The sequence below is a fragment of the Phytophthora sojae genome (assembly GCF_000149755.1).
Source record: "Phytophthora sojae unplaced genomic scaffold PHYSOscaffold_4, whole genome shotgun sequence".
In the NCBI taxonomy this organism is placed as follows: Eukaryota; Oomycota; class Peronosporomycetes; order Peronosporales; family Peronosporaceae; genus Phytophthora; species Phytophthora sojae.
The window spans coordinates 2,345,345-2,371,938 of NW_009258118.1; the positions used below are offsets into that span (position 1 = coordinate 2,345,345).

Genomic DNA, 26,594 nt, shown 5'->3' on the forward strand with positions numbered 1-26,594 from the left:
CTTGGATAACTCTCGACTCCTGTGACAGTTGACACTGAGGATACAAAGCACCTGTGCTGTCCGTCCACCAAGCTGCTTGGCTTGATAAGCTGCCATTTCGTTTTTTGCGGCGCCGAGAGGAAGCTCGCCTCACTTCACCAGGTGGCTAGTGACTGCAACCAAAATCCTACTAAGCATGACTCCGAATCAGTACGAGGGCAGGGAGGTGCACACGCCGGCAAGGACACCTGCGATGGAGGACGCGCACTATCACGACGAGACGGCACTGCGTCTTGACGCCACGACACCGGAGGCTGAAAACAAGAAGGATGACGAAGACATCCCGCTGGACAAGAATGGCCGCCCCATGGTCAAGTTTTTCCGGTGGCGCATGAGCCGAAAGAGGCGGTGGTGCATTATCATCGGTCTGATTTTGCTATTCCTCATTGCTGCGCTGCTCATCGTATACTTCGTCGTCATCCCTGCTGTCATTCGGCACTACATGGACAAGGTGGCGCTCACCATCAACTACATGGACGTCACTAGCATCCCGAGCGACACGGAGATCGACGTGACCTTCAGTGTGAACCTGCAGTACGACGTACCAGTTTCTGCCACTACTGACCCGGTGACAGCATCGTTGATTTACGACGGAGTGGAGTTCGGCACTGCGGGAGTCGTGGGTCAACACATTGAGTCGGGCGAGCAGAACTACAACCTGACTATGAACACGACCATGGTGATATTGGACGCTGAGGCATTCAACGCGATGTCGGAGGCCATGATGCAGGAAGAGACCGTGCCAATTACAATGTCAGCAAAGATCGACGCTCATGCTTGGGGTCTGCCGTTCAACAACATCAAGTTCGAGCGCACGCTGTCGCTGGTGGGTTTCAACAACTTCGCTGAGCTAGACCCGGAGGTGCAGCACATCGACTTGTGGGGGTGCAGCGACGGAGTGTACGAAATGGACGTCAACGCGTCGATCAACAATCCGTCAGCCATGGGGCTGCAAGGTATCGGCGCACTGAACATGAGTGTATACTACAACGACAGCTACCTTGGATATGCGTACTCAGAGAAGCCGGAGCTCGGAATGCCGCGAGGACTGAGCAACCAGAGTTTCCGCGTGGTCATGTTAGAGGACTCGCCAGCCCTTGAAGGCGTCATTACAGGGTTCTTAGGCGCGGGTGGTGTCACGGTGAACGTCCGAGGCGACAACCCGTACTCGACGGAGTACACGCAATTCAAGGAAGCCATGAGCAAGGTCAACATGAGTGTGGAGTACGACGACGGACTCAACAAGGTCTCCTTCAACACTTCGTGTGTGTCCAGCTTCCTGACGGTGCTGGGCTACTAAAAACGTGTACAGAATGCAATGAGTTACATACCGACCGAAGTTTGCAATACACTAATGTAGCACAATTCCTTCTTGCCTTTTAGGAATGATACACGTCGCCATCACCTCTCGTTCACTAAGGCAAGGCGCGTGGCTCAGCCCAATACGAAAGCCCCGCGGTGGTGCGGTGGATGAAGATTCCTCGTCCAAAGCACTTGAATCTCACGAGTTGAGTGCCATCTGCTGGTCATGAGCAAATCCGGTGGTGCGATCCTCTTTCATCTTGGTGCACTTTCAAAATGGGCGTTGCAGACGAACGAACGTCAACAGCTTCTTCCTGTTGTCTGCGAGAATCCCACCAGCAACGCAGCGCACTACGATTCTGCCTTTAAACCAGCCCCTATCGCGTCACCAAGCTCCGCTTCCAGCCAACTGGAAAATGGTGCATTACGCGTTGGTGCACCACCGCGATTGCTGTCCAGTGAGGTGTTGGGACTGCTGGCACAGTACGCTGGTATCGGCTTCGTCAGTGGGGTACTGCCCGCTGTGATCTACCCGCTAATGCAAGGCTACCTCAACGCTGAAGGAACTACCGTGGTGTCCGCCAATGTGCTGGTTCATCTCCCGTGGTCGTACAAGGTTTTCTTCGGCATCTTGAGTGACTGCTTCCTGGTCGCAGGTTATCGTCGTCGACCGTACATGGTGCTTGGGTGGGCTCTCTGCTGCTGCATGTTGTTCAGGATGGCAAGCTTCCCCGGCACCGCGCCATATTATGGAGACCCAGCGATGCACTCGGTCAGACCCGAGCAACGGACCGAGTCTCAGCGAGAAAGTATCAACCACGGTGCGCCTGATGCAGCAGGTCAGTATGTACTTCCGATGACGCTAGCAGCCTTCGGGTATCTGCTCGCTGAGGTACCAGCCGATGCTGTTGTCGTGGAGTATGCACAGCGAGAACCGACGACGACACGTGGGCGTCTGCAGAGCTGCGTCCACAGCGTGCGGATGAGTTTCCACGCTCTAGGTGCCTTCGTGGTTGCAGTGGCTTTCAACGGAATCGAGTACGGCGGGTCCTTCGAATACTCGCTGTCATTTTCGCAGATGATGTTCATGCTCGGATGCTTGAGTGTTCCGCTTGCGCCTGCTGCGCGGTATTTTTTCCGTGAGGAACGGGTCCAGCCACCCAAGTTCAGTGTCTACATCTCCCGGTTTTGGCAAATTCTCCAGCAGCGCGCCGTCTGCCAGCTTGCAGCGTACGATTTCCTCTCCGGTGTCTTCAACAACTTCAATCCAGTGGCGTTTAGCAACATCAAGCTCTACTGGGTGCATGCCACGCCCTTCAATGCGAGCATCATGGCCATCATTGGGACTTTCGTGTACACTGGAACCCTCGGAGTTATGGCACAGGCCGGTCTCAACTGGAATTGGCGAGTTGCGATCGCCGTTACGGTCTTGTTCGGCATTCTCACCGACTTAATCATGACGATGCTGGTCACTTGGGACATCAATCGTAGCCAGTGGCTATGGCTCGGCGCGCCGATCATCGTGTACATCCCTCATGCCGTGCAGTTCATCGTCGACAACTATGTGATCGTTGAACTCGTCGAGTTCGGCTCCGAAGGCGCGCTGTTCGGACTTTTGTCAACCACGTCACATGTGGCCGCTCCGTTCGGCCGCACCGCTGCCAAGCTCATCAACGCTCAGTTCCACGTCTGGAAACACGACATCCAGGCGGACTCGTACACGAGTCGCCGGGACGTGACTATCACCATCCTGATCTGCTACGGCATGAAGTTGCTCTCTCTGGTGTTCTTGCCCCTACTGCCGGCTCAGAAGGCTGCTACGCAAGAGCTGCGTCGAAATGGAGGTGTGCACCGGCGAATGGGTCTCTGCATGGTCGGCGTTCTGCTGTCGGCATTGGCCTGGTCCACGACAGTCAACTTGCTGAGTATGAACCCGCACACCAAGTGCTGGTCCATCACGGGAGGGTGTGCTCCCAAACATTGACTAGGTTAGAAATTATAGAGTTGTTGTAATAAGCCCTTCGTTGCAAGATCCTATTGCTGCTCAGTTGTTGCAGGTGCTGGCCTCTGGTTGCCTTGCAGACTTTGGGCGAGCAGCTCCGTAAAGTTTTCGGGTACTTGTATCCCGCGCTTCTGCAGGGTGTCGCACTGTGCGCGCAGCTGGATTCGCATCGTGTCGATCTCGGTGTCCGTCTCGCGGATCTCCATCAGCAGCAACAAGTTGGTCTCCATGAGCTGCGCGTTGTCGCCACGCATCGCCTGCAGCCTCTGCGTCGCCTCGGCCATGCTGGCAAATTAATAGCCCACGCAGTATCTTTCACACTGATGGCTGTATTCAATGTGAAACACACCAAAATTCTACCTCCTCTTTGATTGGTCGAAACCCACTCGGTGTTTTTGTGGCCCTGATTGTCATAACCTCAGGGAGCTCTCCAAGATGCTGGCGCGCTCGACGACGAAGCTGGTGTCGGTGCTGCAGCGGCCGCAGGGCGTCAAGCCGCTGCTGGCTCGCTCCTTCGCGTAAGTGCACGCTCATCTCATCTCGATCTGCTCGAAATCTGCACCAAAATACCTGTAGAATCACCGTTAAAACTAATGTTCAACTGGTAAATCTGTGGCTGGCAGACACCGCGTCAACATGGTGCTCAAGGAGGACGTGCCCAAGCTCGGCTTCCGCGGCGACGAGGTGTCCGTGAAGGCGGGCTACGCGCGTAACTTTCTGTACCCGGAGAAGCTGGCGGTGTATGCCACGGACGCCAACCGCGAGAAGTACAAGGGGGACAAGGAGTCGGTGGACGAGTCGGAGCTGGAGAAGGAGCATGAGCTGGAGGCCATCATCTACCGCCTCAGCAACGTCGAGGTGGTGTTCAAGCGCCACACGGCCAGCAAGGCCGACGTCAAGCTGCACAGCGAGGTGAACGCGCAGAACATCTCGGACATGCTGGAGAAGCAGCACGGCCTGATCGTGGGCGTGGCCCGCATCGACCTGCCCACGCCCATCAAGACGCTGGGCGAGCACACGGTCAAGGTGCGTGTGGACGACGCGATCGAGGAGGAGTACGCCGCGGGCGCCGTGGTGTCGGCCGCGGACGAGGAGAAGGAGGCTGCCGGCGAGGCTGAGGCTGACGAGGAGAAGAAGCAGAAGGTGGGCCCGTCCAAGAAGAAGTGGGTGAGCCTCGCCATTGAGGTCGAGAGACGGTAGATTGAGTTAGGCATCTCTTGTCCAGCAGTGGAGGTGGACAGGAGCAGGAAGGTGCTGGCGGGTGACGCTCTCAACAGAGAACTGCGGTGGCTATAGAGACTTCCTGCTTCGGGGAGCACCAGGCTTGGTAATCTAAGGAGCGTCAGGTTGTGTTCCATTCGCTTTGGCTTTCGTTTACGCTGCTGGTTGTTGCACTTTGACTCTGGGGGCTTTCGCGCAACCGTCTGCGCGACTTTCGACACTTGGCGCCAGATGGACACATGGGACTGAACAAAGCCTCCACACAATCGAATTTGCGGAGATGACGCTTCGCAGCAGCAAGGCGAAGAAGTCGCCCGCCAAGACGGCGAAGCAGCGCAAGCCCGGCATCACGACCAAGAGCAAGCCCAAGCCCACGCAGCACATTCTGTGGCGCGGCAAGCAAATCACCGAGTTCGGTGAGACGACGCACACTTCGTTTCTCGTTGGAATCGTCTTGAAAGCTTGACTGTGAGCATGTGTGGATTCTCCTGCGAGGTAGAATCGCGGGTGTACGAGCTCATTTCAACGGTGCGTCCAGTCCAAACGCTATGATATACGTAAGCTTTGGCCGGCAACAGCTTAGCCCGTGTTCTCTGAAGATCCCGGCAGGAAAAGTGAGCACCTACGGTGGTGTGGCGGAGGCACTCCACTCTGGCCCACGATGTGTTGGCCAGGCCCTACGCGTAAGTTGCAGTTAGCCTACGGCCGAACGGAAAAAGAGTAGGGATCTCTCAATGTTTATTGATGCAGAAAAACCCATTTGCGCCTGAAGTGCCGTGTCACCGAGTTGTTGCGGCTTCGCTGGACATCGGCGGGTTTCAAGGTGAGTTGAAAGAGTGAGCTCTGAATAATGGTCACTGCTAAGCATGTGCACGCATGATTCTAGGCGCTACTGGAGAAGAATCGCCTTGCATCCAGAAGAAGCGGACGTTATTAGCAAAGGAGGGCGTCCGCTTCACTAAGGAGCACAAGGTCTGCTGCACGTTGAGGTCGTTGCTCCTGCATAAATTGACGATCTAAACGCTACCGACTTTTGGTTATGCTGTACAGATCGATGCTTCCTGTGTCCATGAGTTCAAGTAAGCACGTGGCGGCGCCTGAGTTCTGCAGCACCGATTCGCGCATGAGCCGTATTCATTTACTTCTCCGCTATCAGCGTACAGATCCACTCAACAAACGTTCTTGTCTTCATTCTAAAGCTTATCATTCGGCTGCAAGTATCTCCACTGTCCAACAGGCAGTGACCCGAGCTTAAGCCCTCCAATTCGTACGCGCTTGAGAGCCATGACCCGCAGTCCGACGTGTTCACACATGCGACGAATGTGTCGGTTCTTGCCTTCCGTTAGAATCACGCGCAGTTGGTTGGCGTTCAGCACCTCCACAGACTTGGCGCGATACGTAATTCCTTCGTCAGACGTCACACCGGCACGCAGCACCTCGATCTTCTTTTGGATAGCATCCGTCATCGGGTCCAGATTGAGGTCAACGCGGACAAGGTACTCCTTCTCGATGCCGCTCTTGGGGTCCAGCAACTTCTTGGCCACCTTCCCGTCTTGCGTGAAGAGCAGTAGACCTGTTGAGTTCACGTCCAGACGGCCACACACCGCCATCTTCCACAGACTCACAGGCTCCACGTTCTGTCGCGGCTTGACGCGGCTCAGCTCGCGGCACTCGTTCTCAAAGCTGAGCAGCCGCACTGCCGGCGTCTTGTTGGGCTCCGGCTGGGAGGACACGTAGCCCAACGGTTTGTTAAGCACCAGCGTGACCTTCTTGTCCTGATGACGCTGGGCTCGGAAGTCCAGGCGGACGTCACTGTCAGCAGGTACCTTGAGCCAGTCTGCCTGCACCCGTTCGCCGTTGACCAGGACATCTCCAGCCTGGATGTAGGCTTCCGCTTCACGGCGAGAGCAAAGCCCCTTCTGAGCCATCAGCTTCGCAAGTCGAACCAGACCTCCGCCATTGTCTTGAGAAGAGCTGGGGTTGTTGTCGAGGGGGTTGGATGCTTGTAGCAGCGACGCCGAGCCGTGGACGCGGCGCGTCAATGCAGGTCGAAGTGTCGCGATAGCACGCAGCATGGCCACACGAATAATGACTTCTGATTGGGTATCACTCCTGTTATTATAATTCGGTATCATAAATCATTGGTACTTCACATTTGTATGAATAGCTTGATAGAGCACTGACACACTTGAATATGAGACCGCGTCAAACAAAAAGACGCTAAGCCACCATTGGGGACCCGGGTGGTGGGCCCGGGGGGGGGGGGGTCTCGCAGTTCGAAGCTAGCTTGTACGGATGCCCTTACAGGGAAACGATGTACTCTTCTTTAGTTTTGTACCTGTACTAGACCGCTATTGTGGATGCATGTCGCTCAGACTAGCTGCCATCGTGACGAGCATCAATAAATCGACGAATTTATAGCGCTGGTCCCGCCGGTAGTACATTTTACAGCTTGAACACGCTGCATCTGCTTCAACTTCACAAGTTGGGGAGTACATACCTGGTAAAGTGCTTTCGGTTCGTCTGCTGCAAGCTCAAACAAAGATTTTTGTTTGATGGGGTAGTTCGGACCGATAAAATGCTACAAAATGAAACCAAACTCGATGGGCTCTTGTCGAGATCAATCATTCAAAAACAAAACATGCCTTTAAAAAACAAAAGCGGCTCGAGGATCTAAACGAAGCGCAGTTGACTAAGAGGTCGCAACTTCTGCCAGCGTATTGGCTAGCAGCAATAAATCGGTGTAATTAGTTTTCACTTGATACATGCATATGCCAAAGCTCTACTTGCCGCTGTGTATGGGTATAAAGCGTTTTCTGAAGGAATCATCATAAATATGGATACATCGTATTCAGTGACAACATGGTATCCTGTCAATCTCAAGATAGTTTTGCTTTTGCCTAAAAGGGGTTCGGCAAATAAGAATAGAAACAGTAGCAAGCAAGCTACCTTGGCTCGCACAACTTTAATATTATTCGTGGAAGTCGTGCCTAATCCACAAAGACTCGTTCCAATGAATGTGCAGGAATTCCCTCTTCCAGGATAAATTTATATGACCAATTAATCGGTTTCAGTCTCGTAGTCAACCGGCTCATAGAACTATGCATGTGGAATACGTTTGCAATATCATCTTCTACATGTAGTGTGTCTGAAAGAGGAGGTCATACAATACGACAGGGTCGACAGTATCAAAGCCAATGGGGTCAGTAAAATACTACTTCGAAGTACAATTTTAAGTGCTCTGAACATATTACATAATATGTAATATTATACAAGTACGACGTAGTGCTGTGATAATGCCCGTATAGTTTATTGGAAGCTGTGGTTGGGCTCACGATCAGCATCATCAGGACGTATGCCTAACATTGAGCTCAACGCTAGCTATACGATGCATGCTACTACGACGAACAAGGTAGCACGGGCTGCATTCTTGCATTCTTTCGACAAAAAACGTAAATTTCGACTTTCTCGGGTTGCATACGATCTTGCCCTTCAGCGCGGCTCGACACCTGGCGATTCTAACGTATATGTAAAATTTGAGATTACTGTGACACGACATAAAATACGCGTCAACTGTCACAAAACTATGAAGTACAAAACAGCACATCATATTGGCTGGCGAATTTCTTGTTGTTCGTTGCACGACCTTGTCTACCGGACTTCATCTTGCCAGATATTTTCGTCGTAGTCTGTAGAACCCGTGTGTTCATGTCTAAGCTGGAAAACCTGGTTTACATCAAAAACAAACTACGGCTAAGCCGATCAGGCAAGTGCCCAACGAAGAGGCCCAGTTTTTAATTAAAGTTTCGTTTCTGTGAGCAAGCCCAGAAATGGAATGAATCAAGTAATCGTCGATTCGGGTCACTTAAGAATTTTTGGGTCGAGAACGGGTTCAAACCCCTTCGAGGCCTAGCATAAAGTGGAGACGCTTTTTTAAGAATAATACCAGTAAGGCGATCTAATACGCATACTTTCATAATTTTCTTGAGCAAGTGTGTACGTATCATACTGGTCACCAAGTGGCCAAGTGTGGCTTTCAACGTGCGTGGCTACTCCGTTTGAACTTCTGAAAGTCTTTCACCCCCAGCTTGGCGGAACGGCACACTGCACAAGCTCCGCGACTACGATGTGACTTCAGGCGCAACTTTATTACAGAGCTAGCAGGCTACGATTTCAACTTATAATTCTCAATCACGCCCCAAATAACATCAGGGATCTCGGGGGTCCGAAAATGGAGATCTTTTTTTCAGACCGGTGTCACTCCACGAAACCCTAATAGGGGGTTTCAAAGTAGCGATTTTTTTGTCTGATCTTTTCAAACGATGAGCCTTCGGAGGCTCATCGTTTGTCTGATTTTTTGCCGAGCTTATTTTTTGGTGACGGCCAAAAGTCATCCATAGAGCGGCACCAAGACGCCGCTTGAAGCCGACGCAGAGCAGCAGGCCGGGCGCCGCGCACATACTGTCATACCGACAACCTAGCACGCACACCAACATGACGCCAAAGACGCCGGGTTGGCGGGCAGTGCCTTGGTCAGCTGCTAGCTGCTGCTCGGTTCACGAGCGGAGGCTTCAAGCTGTTGCTCCGGTTGCGAGCGTTGGCCTCCAGCTTGGAGGACCAAGAGCAAATCCTTAGGCCATAGCAAAACCGAAAAACAAACGTCGCGATACGACGCTGCGATGGTCAAAAGATCAGACCCATCCTTTGCAAAAGATCTGTCCAAAAAATCGCTACTTTGAAACCCCCCATTTGTGAGCGTTTGATAGCTCAAAAGAAGCACAAGACAGCCCTCTTTCGATTGATGTGCTTGAATCGCGATTCGTACTTAGGTTCGTAAGCATTTTTTCGTTTGACGCGGTCTCATATACTGTACTACGTAGTATAAACGCAATGATTGATTTACCGTGATTTATCAAAGTGCGTTTGCTATGGTTGAAGTGGCCCGATGGAGTTGTCCGAGCCAGGCTCGCAGCCTCCGGTGATGGCCCAGCATTCGGTTGCCGGATTCATACTGAGCACGTTCACGACAGTGAACCACACGAGTGCAGCCATGAGAATCACCACCATCCACATGCCCTTGCGCTTGCTCACGCCTCCCTGCCGACGGAGAGCCTGCGTGGTGTCCCTCTGGTTCGGGAGCAAGGGCAGGAATATGAGCGACACCATCTTCATGCCGTAGCAGAGCAAAATCGTGTACGTCACGTCGCGGCGCGTCTCGTACGTGTCGGCCAGGATGTCGTCCTGCCAGACGTGGAAGCGCGCGTTGATGATCTTGGCGGTGGTGCGACCGAACGGGGCGGCCACGTGGTTGGTGGCTGTCAACAAGCCGTACAGTGCACCTTCAGTTCCCTGCTCGATGAGCTCCACCACGATGTAGTTGCTCACGATAAAGCGGACCGCGTGCGGGACTTCTCCGATCACCGGCACGCCGAGCCACACCCATTGGCTACGGATGATGTCCCATGTGACGAGCATTGTCATCATGCAGTCGGTGATAACCCCAAAGATGACGGTAGCTGCAATGGCGACGTGCCAGTTCCAGTGCAGTCCACGCTGTGCCATCACGGCCAGGGTGCCGGCGTACGTGAAGGTCCCTACGATAGCCATGATACTCGAGTTGAACGGCGTCGCGTGGACCCAGCAGAGCTTGATGTTGCTGGAGGACACGATGTTGAAGTTGTTGAACACGCCCGAGAAGAACTTGTACGCCGCGACTTGGTACACCGCTCGCTTCTGGAGGACCTTCCAGAACTGAGAGATATACGAGCGGAACTTGGGCAGCTCTACCCGGTTCTCATACACGAGGAACCAAGCAGCAGGTCCCAGCGGCAAGCAGAGGCAGCCCATGACGAACATCAGCTGCGGGAACGAGAGCGAAAAGTCGAAGGAGCCGCCGTACTCTACGCCGTTGAACGCGACTGCCACCACAAGGGCACCCAGTGCGCTAAATCCCATGCGGATGCTGTGGATCCACGACTGCAGGTGTCCACGAGTGTTAGTCGGCTCGCGCTGTGAGTACTCGATCGTGACGGCGTCGGCGGGAACTTCTACCAGGAGATACCCGAACGCAGCCATCATCATGGGGATCACATACCTCCCCGCGGCATCAGGTGCGTGCGGGTTGATGGTCTTGCGCTGGGCCTCCGTCCACTCGTCTGGGCTTGTCAAGTGCATGCTTGGATCTCCGTAGTAAGGAGCGGCCTCCGGGAAGACGGCCATCAGGAAGAGCATGCAGCAGCACAGCAGCCACCCTATGAGCATATACGGCCGACGACGCAAGCCCGCGATCGGGAAGCAGTCGCTCAGGATTCCCAGGAACATCTTGTACGACCATGGCAATTGCACCAGTAAAGTCGCAGACACAACGATGGTTCCTTCGGCGTTCAGATATCCTTGCAACACGGGGTAGATGACGGCTGGGAGTACCCCATTGACGAAGCCGATACCGGCGTACTGCATGAGCAGAGCTAACACTTCAGGTGACAGCAGACGTGGAGGCGGTCCATCTCTCAGCGCTCCGTCGTCAATGTCGGCACAGGACTTCGGAGAAGTTGGCGTAGTGGGCACGGAGCCGTACTCCACCGCAACGATCCCCGAATCCCCTCGGCTGGATAAGAGAGCATTGCGCTCCTCACGTACGCCCATTGTGGCGTGGGTAGACTCTTGACAAATGAACCTCCGCCAACGGATGTGGCTGTCGTGTGTACGTATAACGCGCAGCAAGTGGCGGCGAAGACTTGAGCTCTCGACATGGCAAAATCGGTGGCCACTTCTGCGCCTGTACGGCTCTCAGCGGCGACCCGGACTTCGGGCCTTTGCGTTGCAAAAACCGCGAGCGAAGTGTCGCCAACAGCCGCTCTCAAGCCACTCGGACAGAAGCATGCTGGACGCGTGCAGACAACCCACAGCAGCAAGGCGCAGCCCCGACGTGGCATGCTGGCCAGTGGTTTTGCAAGATGACGGACGTCTCTTGCAACTCTGCTCGTTGCGTTGCGGTGACGTCAACGAGGACTTGTACAGCAACCACCCGGCTTTGATCAACGTGCGTGGGCCTCGCCAATCAAAATCTGCTTTTGTCCTAAAGCCCACAACATTTGACGTTTTTTCATTACCTATCTTGTATCGAGAAGATTTCAATTTTAATCAAGAGATTCACTTTGAATCGGTGGTGCTGCGGGTTTGTTTGGGGATCTTGCGCTGTGCACAGTAGCAGTTGCAGAGACCGTGGAAAGTGGCAACGAAGGGATCCACAGCCGGTGTGCCGATCGGCGGGAACCGATCTTGCTGCTGTCGAAGCCGGTGCAATTGTACATCCGGGCCAAAGCGGTGAAGCTGGGCTTCGGTCTGATTCAGACTCTGAAAGGCTTTCAGACCGAAGTGAAAGGGGAACCTGGAGCCTAAATATTTCATGTGACGCGGCCAGAAAAGCAGACTCACAGTCACAGCCTGTGCAACAGGAAGCACGGCTCCCGCTCTTCGACCTGGCTACGAAGCGCTTGTTCCTTTTGGTGCTGCTCCGCGCAATCTCTGGATACCCTTTCACGTGAATTGATGTTGCCCCACCCCACCCCAGAGCGCGACCGCCGTCGGAGCTGCGTGCATGGCAGGAGGCAGCCCACCTAGCCAGTCGCGCGCGGCTTCACCACCGGGACCACGAGGTCATTTGGTGGGCTCAGTATTGAATTGTCCTGCTCCGAGTTACACTCCTCTCTCCCCGCCTCAGCGCGTGCTCGGAACACCAGGATGGCGGAAGTCAACAAGCACTCCGTCAGCATGGACCGCCTCAGTGCCATCTCCAGCATCCACCGCAACCCGGATGACTCGACCTACGCCAACCACAACACGCCCGCAAAGCCGGTGAAGCCCGACATGGAGAACGGCGCGTTGCGCGAGGGAAAGCCGCTGAGACTGCTGTCCGTGGAGTGCATCGGTCTGCTGGCCCAGTACGGTGGCGTTGGTTTCTTGGCCGGCATCATCCCCGGTGTCATCTACCCCGTGCTGCAGGGATACCTGAACGCCGAAGGAACGACGGTTGTGTCGGCAACCGTGTTGGTTCAGATCCCGTGGTGCTACAAGATGTTCTTCGGTGTCATCAGCGACTGCTTCCCGATCATGGGCTACCGTCGCCGTCCGTACATGGTCATGGGCTGGTTGTTTTGCATCACGATTCTCTTCATCATGGCGGCGATGTCGATACCTGCTCCGTACTACGGCGATGCTGCAATGCACTACATCGATGAGGAAGAGTGGACCGAAGATCAAATCGATAGCATCAACGCAGACGCCCCGAACTCCGCTGGCAAATACGTCGTCCCCATGATGCTCGCCTCGTTCGGTTATTTGATGTGCGAGGTGGCTGCGGATGCTATGGTCGTTGAGTACGCACAACGCGAGCCCATTGAGCAACGTGGGCGTGTGCAGACTGCGGTGTACGCTGTCAAGACCTCGTTCACCGCCGTGGGTGCCGCGGTTATTGCCTTCTTGATGAATGGAGAGGAGTACGCTGGATCGTTCAGCTTTTCACTGTCCTTCCAGGAGCTCATGCTGATCACGGGTGTTATCTGCACGCCGCTGGTGTTTGTCTCGTGGTTCTTGCTGAGCGAAGAGCGCGTGAGGGATAAGCCTTCGTTCAGCGAGTACATGTCGTCATTCTGGACCCTACTCCAGAAGCGTGCGATTTACCAGATCGTGGCGTACAAGTTCTTCTCCGGTGTCTTCAACAGCTTCAACATCGTGTCGTCGAGCAACATCAAGCTCTACTGGGTCCACGCAACGCCGTTCAACAACAGTTTTATGACGATTGTAGGCACGATCTTCTACGCCATCACGCTGGCGCTCACGGGCAAGTACGGTCTCGACTGGAACTGGCGGACGATTATTATCGTCACCATGTGCGGAGCTCTGTCCGTTGACTCCTTCATGACCATGTTCACGGTCTGGGATGTGGTGCGCAACCAGTGGTTCTGGTTGGGTGTGCCTATGATCGAGTACCTCCCCGATGGCGTCCGCTTCATGATCGCCACTTACGTCGTAGTAGAGCTGGCCGAGCCTGGCCATGAAGGCGCGCTGTACGGCCTGCTGACTGCCACGACAAATCTGACGACGCCGTTCGGTCGCTCGATGGCGAAGCTCGTGAACGCCCAGTTCCACGTGTGGCTGAAGGATATTCAGGCTGACACCACTTTGGTCCGTCGTGACGTGACAATTACGATCTGGATCTGCTACTGCATGAAGCTGCTGTCACTGGCGTTCCTGCCGCTGCTGCCTCGCCAGAAGGCTGAGACCCAAGAGTTGAAGCGCACGGGTGGGTCCAGCCGAACTATGGGCATCATCACCGTAGGGTACCTTGCATTCGCCATTGTGTGGGCGACGATGGTGAACTTGCTGTCCATGTACACGACCACAATGTGCTGGAAGATCACGGGCGGCTGCGCGCCCAAGTCGTAAGTGGGCTGCCCAGGATTTAGAACTTGTTAGGGATTGTTGCTGTTGTAGTACCAGAATTATGCACTCAAATGGATCGTTACGCTGACTTTCACGCACATTTCCTCGTAACTCAGTCGTATGGGGGAAACCGCGTATTATATTCAGTGAGAACTTACGAAATCAACTTCAACTCGATCTTGAGAGCGAGTTGAGCCCAGGGTGTGGAGAGGTGGGTGCTTCTGCTGTATACAAGAACTTTGCAAACTGGACAGGCTCGCGAAACACTAATACACACACTTCGTTATTTTTTCCCAGCCTCACAAGACTCCCTCAAGTCCTACGTTGTCGACCAGTGTCTATACGGAGTTCACTGGTCTCCAACTCCACGCTTCCTCGCTCAAAGTCACCGTGAATACTCGCGTCTACTAACGTTGGCTATATCTGGAGAAGGCGCGAGAGCTTTCGTGTTGAGGCAACAATGGACAGCAGACAGGGAGTCAATATCGACGACTTTAATGCGGATCAAGACGGTGTGCAGTCGTCTTGACTCACCAGCAACGAGGTTGGCGCAGTTCGCGACCTTCTGGGAAATTTACCTCGGTGGGAGAACGTGCTAAACACTGTCCAGAGGGACCAAACCCTGCTGACCGAGTCCGTCGCAGCATTTGCGAATCGAGTGGAGGCTCGGCACTATGAGAGTGACGCGCAGGCAGCGCGCACACAACAGCTACTGGATCTGAATCTGCTAACGATGCTGAACTTTATCCTGAGTGGGACGTGCTCGGCAATATGCCGCCAGGCACGCCTGAGTACTCAAGTGAAGAACTGGAGTCTCGAATCGCTAAGAGCTTAAGGCAGAAAGAGACCCCCATTTTCGCAGGCGAAGACAACGAAGATATTGATGTCTACGTCCGCAATATGATTTTGTGGTACGGAGGCTTTGGGTTGTTTTTACGGCAGCCACAAGTCGATGTCCGGGTGGGGCAACTGATGATGAATCACACAAAAGACAAAGCCAAGGCATGGCTAGTGCGGGAGTACACTGGAGAGTGGCGTTGGAGTTGTGTCGTGAAGAAGTTGAGGCAGCGCTTTCTTACGAAGTCTCGCGAGGAGGACGAGATTGGTCGTCTGTTCGATTGCACCCAAGGTACACGCTCTCTGGATCAGTACATTGAGGAGTTCATCCGCCTTTCGCGGACAGAAGAAGTCTCTGTTAAGTTCAAGATGATCCTGTTCAAGAAGGGTCTCCACTCGCAGGAACTCCGAAACTTTCTGCAGACCAAGCAACACACAACGCTAGAAGGGCTTGTGGGTACTGCTCGCTCGATGAATCCACGTGAAAACACCGCGGATGCTGGGGCTAAGAAGGGCTCCACCTCTAAAAGCCAAGGTTCCCAAGATTCGAGTAAAACCCGCAAGCCAAACCCAGCAACGACGGAGAAGAAGCCCGATTTTCCTCGCTGCACGCCGACGTACTGCACGGAGCAAGGTCACACGCGCGAAAAATGCTGGAAATTACACCCCGAACAAGAAAAATAACGCCGCGTCGACGACTTCGGAGCCGCTAAATTCCAGTACGGACCGGCTGCTGGAAATGATGGCGTCACTGCAGGCGGACATGGCACAGCTGAAGGCAGATTTAAACTAAGAGGTCGCGGGGATGGCATCCCGGGGCCTGACATAGCCAACCCCCACTCACAGTCCCGGGTGTTCGACCCAGGCAAAGCAGAGAATCGCGTGTACTTTCAGAAGTACAGCAGGCTGCCGAAGCCGGTTAAGTATCTGATTAAGGACACTGTGTGCGTGAGAGGTGACCAGCAGCATCCGTGCCGGACGTTTTTCGATGAAGGAGCAGATTTCTGTGGCGTATCCGAAGCTTTTGTGCGAAAGCACAACCTGGAGCAGGCGGTGTAGTCACGTATGCAAACGGCAAGACGGAGCAAGTGCCGAATCGAGTCGTTCCCCTGACGATCGTGGTCGATAACATTGAGCCTTTCGTGTTCGATTTCAAATTATGTTACGTTCCTAACAAGTGTGATTTGATGCTGGGCGTACCGTGGAAACGGGCAATGGTACCGATCATCGACTGGGAAACAGACAGAATTTATAGCAAAGATCAGTATCGCGCGGAACTGGAGCGGTGGAAAAAGCCAACGACGCGAGCTGTTTGTTCTGAGAAGGACGGAGATCGCGTATCGCACGAAGCTGCGACTCCACCAGAGCTACCGTCCGAGAAGAGTGCACATTATTGTGCTAGGTGGGGATTTACCAAGCATGTTTCGCTAAAAGCCGCCCGAACGTTAGTTCGCAAGTCCGACGTGGAGTTTGTGGCGTTAATACCCCCTGAGACTGTAAATGCACTTTATGTGGAAGTTTTAGTGGAGCAAGGATGTTCGCGGTCAGTGGCATCGGCATCTGTAGCAACCGAGAAGCAGCACCGTCAACTAGTGACAGATCTCGAAAGTTTCAAAGATAACCCAGGGTACCCTCTGCTAAAGGAGTTTCCAATGATATTCCGTGATGAGTTGCCCATCGGGCCTCCTGTGCATGGCGAGCACGAGATGGAGGTCAAGAAGGGTACTGGGGCAGTATATCGGCAGCAGTGGAGACTAAGCCCGAGCCAGGAAGCAGCTCTTCGCGAATGGATAAAAGCCATGTTAAAAGCAGGGCTTATTCGTCCGAGCAAGTCACCACACGCAGCACCCACCTTTTGTATTAAGAAGGCTGTGGGCTGGAGAGTGGTGCATGACTACCGTGCGATGAATGAGCGTACAATCCGCCAGTCCACGTCAATGCCACGTAAGGATGCAATCTTTGACAAAATGAGTGGAGCGTTTTGGATGAGCTGTTTCGATCTTCTCTCGGGGTACTACCAGCTACGCATGAGAGAAAAGGATATTCCGTACACTGCCTTTCAAACGCCGGATGGCCTTTACGAGTATATTGCTATTCCGATGGGACTGAGCAATGCGCCGGCGACTTTCAACCGGATTGTGCAGGGCATTTTCGCAGACCTAAGTGACGTCGTGGCCACTTACTTTGACGATATCTACGTTTTCACTAAGCAGCAGGACGTGGAGTCGCATCTGGCAGCTGTAAGAAAGGTGTTTGAACGCTGTCGCGAGAAGAAGTTGTATTTGAAGCTCTCAAAATCAACATTGTGTGCAGCGGAAATTCCCTGTTTAGGAGATTTTGTTGGTCGTCAAGGCGTGCGCATCCATCCTGATAAAGTTCGGGTCATCCAAGAGTGGCCTGAACCAAAAAATGTGCGCGACTTGCAGTCGTTTCTCGGGACTACGGTGTATGTGCAGAGATTTTGCAAGGCGTACTCGGAAATCAGCGCCCCACTGTTTGAATTGGTGAAGGCGCGAAAGAAGCCATTGCTGGACTGGACCCCAGCACACGCAACAGCGTTTGAGTCGCTTAAAACGGCTCTGAGCAACACTCCTGTTCTCGCCCTACCCGATTTTTCTAAGCCATTCTGCATCAGGACCGATGCATCTCGATTTGCGGTGGGTGAGGTGCTATTCCAGCACACAAGTGAAGGTGCGGATGGGCCCATCGCATTTTGTGGTAGATAAATGAAGGAAGCAGAACTGAATTACCCCACACATGAGCAAGAGATGCTGGCGATTGTGCATTGCCTGCAGATATCCACGCGATGGAGGGTGCCTAGTGGAGACCGACCATCATTCGTTGGAGCGCGTTCTTACGCAGAAGAGCATCAATCGCCGTCTGTGTCGATGGTATGATCTACTCGCTGAATTTAATTTGCGTTTCCGATACATTCCTGGGACCACCAATACGGTAGCAAACGCCTTGAGTCGACGTCCTGACTTTGAGATCGATTTCTTGCAGCAGAAGCAGACAGGTATATGCGGCAAGGCGACTGCAGCCAAAGTCGCTATTGGCAATGATCCGAGCAGCTCAAGTAAAAGCGGGGTACAGCAGGACCAAACTACCTGAAAAACCGAGGGGTCCTGGTAAAGTTGTGTTCGTCCAAGAAGAAAATCTTGTTCGATGGGTTTGTGGAGATGAATCCCGTATTTTCATTCCCCAGGATGCAGAGGAGCTCCAAAATACTATTTTGTGGGAGCTGCACGATATTGCGAGTGCGGGTCATCCTGGAGTGGAAAAAACACTTGCGGCGGTCCAGAATCGCTTTTACTGGAGGCGAATACACCGTAAAATTCGCCAGTATATTTCAACCTGTGAGTCGTGTCAGAGAAACAAGCATCGCACAGGGAAGGCACCCGGCTTGTTGCATCCTTTGGAAATCCCTACGGGACGGTGGACGTCAATAGGAATGGACTTCGTGACAGGCCTGCCCGAAACTACTAGTGGCTACGACACGATCCTAGTCATCGCGGATAGATTGACGAAACGTGCACACGTTATTGAAACTGTGGCAACTATTTCGGCTGAAGACCTCGCAGAGCTTTTTGTGAAAGAATATGTTCGACATCATGGGCTACCGACAGAAATCGTCTCAGATAGGGACCCCAAATGCACCTCGAAATTCTGGTCGTCGTGTGCATCCATCCTCGGAACGAAACTAAAGTTGGCTAGGGCACACCACACCACCAGAGAACTGATGGGCAAGTCGAGCGAATCAATGGCATCCTGTCCGGCTACCTATGACACTACGTGAGTGGTTTTCAAGACGACTGGGATCGCTACTTAGCACTGGCAGAATTCGCATACAACAATCGGTATCAATCTAGCATTGAGATGAGTCCGTTTGTCGCCGATTTGGGGTATGCACCCAGGATTCCTACCGATTTAGCGCTCCCTGCGGCCTGAAAAGAGCCTGCAACCAAGTTCGTGGCTCACTTGGAGAGTATTTTGCGTTCGTTGCAGGCTCAACTTCGATCAAGTGCAGAAAAGATGAAACTTCATTATGATAAGGGGAGATGTGACCAAAAGTTTGATATCGGAGATATGGTCCTGATCTCAACGAAAGATTTCAACACTAAGACAGTTGGAGCTGTGCAGAGAAAGTTTGCGTCAAAATGGATCGGCCCCTATGAAGTGATTAAGATTTTTCATGACGGAGCCAGCTACGAGTTGAATTTGCCCCATGAGCTGCAGATTCATCCGGTGTTTCATACGATGGTGCTGAAAAAGTTTGTGAAGGATACTTCTGGGTGTGTTCGCGATTCAACCATACCGCCAGTGCGTCTCAAAGATGGCTCGGAAGGTCATCTCATCGAGAAAATGATCGATCATCGTGTAACCCGCGACGGCACCGAGCAGTACAAGTGCAAATGGGTGGGCAGAGCTGACGACATAACCTGGGAGCCTACATCAAATTTGCTGTCGGTGCCTGGGTTAATTCGAGAGTATTATCGAAAGGCGAACGGATTGCCTACTCGGGTCTCTAAGCGGCTGCAAGAGCAAAACAAGCAGCATTACATGCCGATCATCCGCAGATGGAGCACCACACGAGCGGAGGGAGTCCCTTCTTGAAGGAGGTCGTGTTGCGAAGTCGGCAGTCTCTTCCGGATACAGGACGAGTCTTTCCGGATAGTGGACGAGCGCGCAGCGCCGTCCGTCTTCGAGGCGATCTATGAGGCAAAAGTCGCCAACAGGCTCGCGAAACACTAATACACATACTTCGTTATTTTTTCCCAGCCTCACAAGACTCCCTCAAGTCCTACGTTGTCGACCAGTGTCTATACGGAGTTCACTGGTCTCCAACTCCACGCTTCCTCGCTCAAAGTCACCGTGAATACTCGCGTCTACTAACGTTGGCTATATCTGGAGGGGTGAAAGCCCTTGACACTACCTGCAGCATTTTGTCTGATGAGGAACTGATCCGGAGTCGGACTTTGTCAAATTGACAAGTAGGTGACTGATACAGGAAGATGAAAGTGCGTACTGTAGGCCTCGAGCCAATGGCTTGTCAAGACGGGGGTTACTCAGGTCGTGTAGACCACTGCCAGCAGTATTTTTCAGTCTGGAGTGATTTGTGCCGCCGTCGGCGCAGCTTATATGATGACGAGCACGTTACCCGTCAACACCACGACTCTCCATGGTGCCTAAACTTCGCACTGCCAGCAATAGCGTGGGGTGACGGTGGCCACCAATTCACGGAGCAGCAAGATGTCCGGAGGCGAAGATCGGAGTCGAAGCCAGGGTCACCGGTTGTGATTGAACTCGCAGCATTCTGGCGGTGGGTTGGTTACCCGAAAATCTTGGGCTCATTACGCAATTGTCAGGGAATCCGCGCTCGTTTCCTTTGAACCACGGTGAACGCCACCGTGAAGGCGATGCTGGAGGACCGATCCAGCCGAATCTCCGATCTCAAGCTCACCCGAAGCGGCGGGAGCTTGTACTCCAACATGGGCTCACCATTCAAGCCGGTTGATACGGATCCTGAAAATGGCGCGTTGCGTGAAGGAGAACCACTATCTTTGATGTCGAAGGAGTGCGTCGGGCTTTTGGCTCAGTACGCTGGCGTCGGCTTCTTGGCGGGCATCATCCCTGGCGTCATCTACCCCGTGCTTCAAGGCTACCTCAACGCAGAGGGTACCATCGTCGTATCGGCGACGGAAGATTTTTAAATGGGTCTTATGCAGAACAGGTCTTAGATTTGATCAGAGCGTGCTTTTTCTTTGAACTTGTGATTGGATCACATTTGCCATGCTTTGGACGACGTAAGTCGTAAAAGTCCCAGTCTCACTTTGAAACCTCAGCCGAGCGCCTACCACGACCCAAGCTTCCTAACCTCTGTCTGCGCCTCGGTGATGCCCGAGCCACATCGCCACGGACCGAGCCGTTGCAGCACCCCGGGTCGCTGCCCCTGCAACACCGCAACGGCATGCGTCGGAGGAAGATGAGCAAGATCCTCGCCATGAAGAGCTCCAGGGTAAGCGAGCGCAAGCACCACCAGCAGAGCAGCAAGGAGGCCATGGGAGAGGCCGAGAAGATGCAGCAGCACCATCGTAGTGGGCAGCAGGTGGGCAAGATGCGTCAGGAGAGCACAAGCAGCAGTCAGCCAGGAAGTGGCTTATGGAATCGATGGGTCAAGTCGGCCTCGCGCGACGTGCAGCGCGCCATACTGCGCTGTGCAAGCTATACTATTTGGTGGGCGAGGACGCGAAAAGTGATGTGGTGCAGCTGAAGATGCCGTCCGTCGCGGTAAGAACAGGTGACGCACAGACCTGTGCGTGCACTCGTGCAGACGGAGGCATGCCTCGTGAGTGCGGAGCGCGTCAAGTCCACGCAGGTATCCGGATACATCGTTGCTGCCCTGTTGTCCAAGTCGGCGTAGCTGACCGCTGCGCCGTGCGCCGCTTCTGCCACGTACTCAGGCTGCCGCCGCCGTTGGGCTCCGAGTCGAGCGGAAACGCGCGCACCTTTGGCTGTCACCGTGAGCGAGCTTGGCTCCCGCTGGCAGATGTCTACGACACCTCCATGGTGCGCGTCAGGCGGTGCCTGAGGTCCACGCATGAGGATGCGGAGCCCGACGAGGTGGGCGCACAGTGGAAGAGGCTGCGTCGGACGTCACGAAGACGCGTCAGTCCTGTCGCCGGCGCCGCCGCTGCTGCTGCTACTCCGTCTGCTGGTAAGGGTGGTCGCAGTGCAACGTCTTCGCTTTGGAGAGTTTGTTGCCGTGCTGTGGCTGTGGCACCTCGCTACGAGCTGAAACGCTATATAATTTTCCTAGTCAAGCAGGAGTGAAACATGTCGATCACATGCCGTAGCTAGGCTACATAATTCTAAAGTACGTGTGCCTGTTACTTGTTGGTAAACTAATTTTACAATATATGTGTTAATTGCCAACAGTGGAGTGTCGATGCTGAGAGTGTGAACGGAAACCAAACCAGGTGTGCACTGCTTTGACTAAAAAAACACCAGTCGCGAATGGGATACAATGCACGCACTGCAGCAACTGCATTTTGACTTTGAGCACCACTAGAAACATGAACAGCGTGTACTATTGCAGATAATGAATCTTGCTGTCAAGAGAAGTAGGAAAGGGAGGCATGTTCGACTGCTGCGGCGACTCGTTCTACCTATCCGATACAGTGTAGTAGGTGATAGTCCATGTAAGCAGTGAATACAATGCTTTTGAACACGATCTACTGCCAAAATACCTATTGAGCCAAGGTAACCGGCCAAAATGCACACCCTTTCACGTAGATACAGCACCACGAAGTGTTGCTAGAGTAGGAAGCCGAACGGAGCATGCGCTAAGGAACCCAGTCATGCCATGATCCAAAGCTGTGGCTGTTTGGTTCAGGTCTTTTGATTCGGTCTCACAATCAGCATGTTCAAATCCTGGACCTGATCTGCATAAGAACCAATATAAAGGCAACCATCGGCGACCGTGCTGGTCCAGATCCCGTGGTGCTACAAGATGTTCTTCGGTGTCATCAGTGACTGCTTCCCGATCATGGGCTACCGCCGTCGTCCGTACATGGTCATCGGCTGTCGTGATTCTCTTCATCATGGCGGCCATGTCTGTCCCCGATCCGTACTACGGCGATGCGTCCATGCACAACATCGACGAAGAAGAATGGACTCCGGAGCAGATTGCCAGCATCAACGAAATCGCGTCGAGCTCCGCTGGAAAGTATGTGGTGCCCATGATGCTTGCGTCCTTCGGTTATCTCCTATATGAGGTGGCAGCTGACGCTATGGTGGTTGAGTACGCACAACGCGAGCCCATCGAGCAGCGCGGCCGTGTCCAGACTGCTGTGTACGCCGTCAAGACCTCGTTCACCGCCCTCGGCGCCGCTGTCATCGGGAATACGCTGGCACCTTCGACTTCTCGCTCACCTTCCAGCAGCTCATGCTGATCTCGGGTATCATCTGCGCGCCGCTGGTGTTCGTGTTGTGGTTCTTACTCCACGAAGACCGCGTTCGGGCAGTACATGTCGACGTTCTGGATGCTCCAGAAGCGCGCGATTTAGCAGATTGTGGCGTACAAGTTCTTCGCCGGTGTCTTCAACAGTCGTGTCGTCGAGCAACATTAAGCTCTACTGGGTCCACGCAACGCCGTTCAACAACAGCGTAATGACGATCGTTGGCACAATTTTCTACGCTACGACACGGGCAGCGTTGCGTAAATTAAAATTGCAATAAAACTATTGATAAAATTGTGGTCAACAACTACAATTAGAAAATTGGATGCAATTATTTTATTGTAGGATAAGGAAGCTTTCTCCCAACTTGGCATTCCTTGCGCTTCTCTGTCATTGCATCTATCCAATCAGGACAAGTTCTTCAATGAATTTAGCCAATCACGATCGATTCGTGTGTATCCCAACATTTACCCAATTATTTTGGGAATTTACAGTCTTGCTAGAATAATGTCCAATACAAAAATTAAAGTAAATGTTGCATTACTCATATTTGACCGCAAATTCCCAATACAAATCATGATTGTATCGTTGGTGGCTGTGCCTCGTCTGCTTTCTCTCCTCTCCCATTTGAAAAGATGCAGCGGGCGCCGAAAGGGCTTGAGATCCCGGAAGGGACAGCAGGGCAGGAGGCAGCGGCGATGAAGTGCTTCAGCGAATTCTTAGCTCTTGCTAACATGAATGAGGAGTCAACTGCAAGTATTGCGAAGTCGCTGTCTATTCCTGATGCTCTATCGAGTCAAAACTTTTACTCTTTGCTAACTGCCTTCTCCATTTTCTTGCAAACTAAGCCAAGTGCTCGAGGAGGCCGTCTTGCTAAGGCTACTGCTGTGGGCTATATGTCCCAAGTTGTGAACCTGATCCGAGAGCGGTACCCTCTGTACTTGTCAGACAGCAAGCGAATTGCGAAAATAGGCGACAAAATGGGTTCAACTATTGAGGAGAGAAATTTGCTAGCCGGCGTGCAGACTGGTGAAGCTCCAGGCTGCACGCTCAGCGACTTGCGTGTTCTGGTGCAGGAAACTGCGATTAAGGGGGTTGGCTCAGGTTATAAGAGTTTGCATGACGCTGCTGTACTAACGTTAATGTGGCACACGTTTGGTCGAGTGATCGATACCTGTTTTGCTAGGAAGAGCCAGCTATCTATGGCGGCGTCGGGGGAGCTCTTTCTGCATCTAGCTCGAATCAAGACTTCGGTGGTTCAAGGCATCTCGAATTACAAGGCCGCGACTCACTGGGAGCAGTGTATGCTGCATGGCCTCGGAATGCTGTTCGTCGGAGCGTCGGAGCCTTCCAGCTATGTGTTCCCACTAGTGCCGCACGCGGCGGCATCGGGTTTGCCAGGAGAGAAGACCTACTGCCAAGACGAAGCTATACTCTAGTGGGAGAACCTTGAAGAGAAAGCTGAACCAAGGAACGAGCCACCAACAAAGCGCGTGAGACCAACGTGTCTAAGTATATTAATGGCGTCATTACCATGGTCTACGAGCGTCAAGCCCAAGCATCTGCCCCGCTGTCCCCGACGCTCACCGCAGGGCTGAGCAGCCACTCCTTGCGCCGCGGCTCCGCAGCGTATGCGAACGCCTCACCGCAGCTTGCGATCCAGTGGATCTCGACCTGGGGAGATTGGCTGCTGGACTCGCTCACGAAGGCGTTCGCGTACGTGGGTACCACGACACGCGAGGACCAGAGTGTCGGCAAAGTCCTCGCTGGATACCGAGACCCGCACCTGCCATGCGTCACGCCCACGATTGACACCTTGATCGAGCTTCTTCCTGTGCTTCGAGTACGCCCAGCTGCTAACCCTGCGCGGCCAGCTCTTCAAGAACGTCAGCGGCTTCACGGACACCACGCTCAACGTCGACGCCTTAGTCCTGGATGCGGCGCTCGCGTCCCTGCTCATCCATCTTGACGACGTCGCGACGGCAGTCCAGCAGGAGCAGGCTGCCACAGGCTTCACGCAGCATTACCTGTACCGCTTCCACGAAGCTCTGGAAGCAAACAACGTAGCACTGGGAGCTCGGCTCTCGCTGGACACGTGCATGGTTGGGGTCGGCAGCTTCGCACGGCTTGGCAAACGGAGAACTTCGGGCAGCTGGGTGAACGCAGCAATGGAAACACCACCATACTTGCCGCAGCTGTCACCCAGATGCTATCGTCCATCGCAGCAATGCAGCGCACACTTCAGAAGCTCGTCGCGGTCCACGAGAGCAAGTCCGCCAACGCTGACGGTCCTGCTCCTTGTCGATGTGCTGGCCAGGCCCCGCAGGCGAGCACTGACACCGTCGTTGAAGCGCACTCTCTTGCTGGCTGCTTCTACAACTGGTACACACTGGAGCTGTGGCACACGGCAACTCAAAAGAAACAACCGTTGGTTCGCGCTGACCTCAAGGCAGGCGTCAACATCATGATCATAGCTGCAGGACGAGAGGTAGACGTACCAACGGCGCCACTGGACCGGGACGGCGTCACGTATCAGCTGTGGAAGCAGCGTGTCTGGACGCTAGCGGAAGACTTGGACAAGAAGGTCAACGCTGCGGTTGGGAGTATCGACGGTAAACGCCGATCCAAAACCGCGGGGTCGCTACGGAAGCGCTGTAGAAAGCTGCGCGTTGACCACCGCTCTGCGTACGACGCGCTCTGCTCAGCATTTATCACCCGCAAAGCGAACGGTGGTATCGTCGACCGCTGCACACTAGCTAGTCACCAATGGAAGCACAAAGATTTGGAGTCGTAGGATCACCTAGCTTGTATTAACGCTTAATACATTCCTATTCATACAACATGGATAATCGAATTCAAGGCGCAAATGCACACGTCATCGCCATCCCACAACTTAAGCACAGCGCATGGATTCCCGTCAGTCCCGATACAAGTCATACACAATAGAAAAACGCTCACATACCGTCAGCGAGCGCGCACGACCTCGTGCTTGGCCGACAGCTACCAAGACCGGCAGCACAACACCCGCCCTGCCGGGTTTTGTAGCTGCTTTCGACGGGTCCTTGCGTGGGGCGCGTGGGGCGCGCCTGGGGGCACTCGGATCTGGGGTGGCCGGCGGGGGCGGCGTTCGGCACGCTCGGAGCGCGCTGTTGTGTTGGAGATGCGGGGCGGAATATGCGAAGGCGGAGAAGGCTGCGCAGCCGGCCAAAAATAAAACCATAAGGATTTTTCTTGGCTTTGGAGCCGATAAACCAGTCCATACTTTGTTGAAGTCATTTGGAATCTCGCTTATGATTGGCTCTCGTCATTGGGAGCGGCATTTGGGACCTGGTCGATTACTGTATTGTACAAGACATTTGACTTGATAAGTGTATGTGCGGGGTAGCCAATCAAATGGTCCGTACAGACCTCTATACAAATCACAAGAATACAATTCAATGCCTACATTGTACAGTTAAAATTATAGCGTGACGGCAAATCTCAATCAATTTCTCAATGTAAATTGACGCAACGCTGCTCACGGGCAAATACGGCCTCGACTGGAACTATTATACTATATTTTATTCTTCTGTGTCGCTTGAACGCTTATATCACTCTCTTAACGTGGCGATACCATCCGACAAAGCTTCATGGGGTCTGGTCCTTTTCTTTCAGTTTGGGCAGTCGGAGACTGCTTTTAAACGAAACGTTTTGCAAGTGATCCAAAACGTATCGGTGTAGCAAACCAACACTACGAATGCTGAACTGCTCCAGTCATGAATTTATCTGCCTAGTTTACGGTGCGCTTTGTT

General features: G+C 53.4%; 13 protein-coding genes across 13 annotated transcripts; 11 read left to right on the forward strand and 2 right to left on the reverse strand.

Moving 5' to 3' along the window:
- Window positions 1–175: 175 nt before the first annotated feature.
- On the forward strand, window positions 176–1,339 carry PHYSODRAFT_503118 (hypothetical protein; the record flags this gene model as incomplete). Its single annotated transcript, XM_009527990.1, has 2 exons — window positions 176–1,100; window positions 1,164–1,339. The coding sequence occupies 2 exons, from the start codon at window positions 176–178 to the stop codon at window positions 1,337–1,339; spliced, it is 1,101 nt and encodes a 366-aa protein (XP_009526285.1).
- A 228-nt stretch (window positions 1,340–1,567) lies between these two features.
- On the forward strand, window positions 1,568–3,325 carry PHYSODRAFT_331237 (hypothetical protein; the record flags this gene model as incomplete). Its single annotated transcript, XM_009527991.1, has 1 exon — window positions 1,568–3,325. One exon carries the CDS (start codon window positions 1,568–1,570, stop codon window positions 3,323–3,325), a length of 1,758 nt encoding a protein of 585 aa, XP_009526286.1.
- A 453-nt stretch (window positions 3,326–3,778) lies between these two features.
- PHYSODRAFT_500615 (hypothetical protein) lies at window positions 3,779–4,543 on the forward strand (the record flags this gene model as incomplete). The annotated part of the gene is made up of 2 exons (XM_009527992.1): window positions 3,779–3,861; window positions 3,967–4,543. 2 exons carry the CDS (start codon window positions 3,779–3,781, stop codon window positions 4,541–4,543), a joined length of 660 nt encoding a protein of 219 aa, XP_009526287.1.
- A 301-nt stretch (window positions 4,544–4,844) lies between these two features.
- Window positions 4,845–5,647, forward strand: PHYSODRAFT_498358 (hypothetical protein; the record flags this gene model as incomplete). Its single annotated transcript, XM_009527993.1, has 6 exons — window positions 4,845–4,980; window positions 5,064–5,092; window positions 5,164–5,247; window positions 5,315–5,387; window positions 5,451–5,536; window positions 5,615–5,647. The coding sequence occupies 6 exons, from the start codon at window positions 4,845–4,847 to the stop codon at window positions 5,645–5,647; spliced, it is 441 nt and encodes a 146-aa protein (XP_009526288.1).
- A 110-nt stretch (window positions 5,648–5,757) lies between these two features.
- Window positions 5,758–6,639, reverse strand: PHYSODRAFT_503796 (hypothetical protein; the record flags this gene model as incomplete). The annotated part of the gene is made up of 1 exon (XM_009527994.1): window positions 5,758–6,639. The coding sequence occupies one exon, from the start codon at window positions 6,637–6,639 to the stop codon at window positions 5,758–5,760; it is 882 nt and encodes a 293-aa protein (XP_009526289.1).
- Window positions 6,640–9,490: 2,851 nt separating this feature from the next.
- PHYSODRAFT_501488 (hypothetical protein) lies at window positions 9,491–11,023 on the reverse strand (the record flags this gene model as incomplete). Its single annotated transcript, XM_009527995.1, has 1 exon — window positions 9,491–11,023. The coding sequence occupies one exon, from the start codon at window positions 11,021–11,023 to the stop codon at window positions 9,491–9,493; it is 1,533 nt and encodes a 510-aa protein (XP_009526290.1).
- Window positions 11,024–12,433: 1,410 nt separating this feature from the next.
- Window positions 12,434–14,011, forward strand: PHYSODRAFT_498306 (hypothetical protein; the record flags this gene model as incomplete). The annotated part of the gene is made up of 1 exon (XM_009527996.1): window positions 12,434–14,011. The coding sequence occupies one exon, from the start codon at window positions 12,434–12,436 to the stop codon at window positions 14,009–14,011; it is 1,578 nt and encodes a 525-aa protein (XP_009526291.1).
- A 726-nt stretch (window positions 14,012–14,737) lies between these two features.
- On the forward strand, window positions 14,738–14,896 carry PHYSODRAFT_450067 (hypothetical protein; the record flags this gene model as incomplete). Its single annotated transcript, XM_009527997.1, has 1 exon — window positions 14,738–14,896. A coding segment is annotated over one exon (159 nt), but the record flags the coding sequence as incomplete, so codon positions are not given.
- Window positions 14,897–14,908: 12 nt separating this feature from the next.
- On the forward strand, window positions 14,909–15,289 carry PHYSODRAFT_458271 (hypothetical protein; the record flags this gene model as incomplete). The annotated part of the gene is made up of 1 exon (XM_009527998.1): window positions 14,909–15,289. A coding segment is annotated over one exon (381 nt), but the record flags the coding sequence as incomplete, so codon positions are not given.
- Window positions 15,290–15,676: 387 nt separating this feature from the next.
- PHYSODRAFT_457905 (hypothetical protein) lies at window positions 15,677–16,317 on the forward strand (the record flags this gene model as incomplete). The annotated part of the gene is made up of 3 exons (XM_009527999.1): window positions 15,677–15,898; window positions 15,931–16,130; window positions 16,230–16,317. Coding segments are annotated over 3 exons (510 nt in total), but the record flags the coding sequence as incomplete, so codon positions are not given.
- A 3,945-nt stretch (window positions 16,318–20,262) lies between these two features.
- Window positions 20,263–22,974, forward strand: PHYSODRAFT_331244 (hypothetical protein; the record flags this gene model as incomplete). Its single annotated transcript, XM_009528000.1, has 8 exons — window positions 20,263–20,521; window positions 20,749–20,964; window positions 21,045–21,133; window positions 21,177–21,262; window positions 21,307–21,560; window positions 22,376–22,737; window positions 22,785–22,859; window positions 22,915–22,974. The coding sequence occupies 8 exons, from the start codon at window positions 20,263–20,265 to the stop codon at window positions 22,972–22,974; spliced, it is 1,401 nt and encodes a 466-aa protein (XP_009526295.1).
- Window positions 22,975–23,438: 464 nt separating this feature from the next.
- Window positions 23,439–24,242, forward strand: PHYSODRAFT_331245 (hypothetical protein; the record flags this gene model as incomplete). The annotated part of the gene is made up of 1 exon (XM_009528001.1): window positions 23,439–24,242. The coding sequence occupies one exon, from the start codon at window positions 23,439–23,441 to the stop codon at window positions 24,240–24,242; it is 804 nt and encodes a 267-aa protein (XP_009526296.1).
- A 767-nt stretch (window positions 24,243–25,009) lies between these two features.
- PHYSODRAFT_502677 (hypothetical protein) lies at window positions 25,010–25,597 on the forward strand (the record flags this gene model as incomplete). Its single annotated transcript, XM_009528002.1, has 2 exons — window positions 25,010–25,054; window positions 25,130–25,597. 2 exons carry the CDS (start codon window positions 25,010–25,012, stop codon window positions 25,595–25,597), a joined length of 513 nt encoding a protein of 170 aa, XP_009526297.1.
- Window positions 25,598–26,594: the final 997 nt, after the last annotated feature.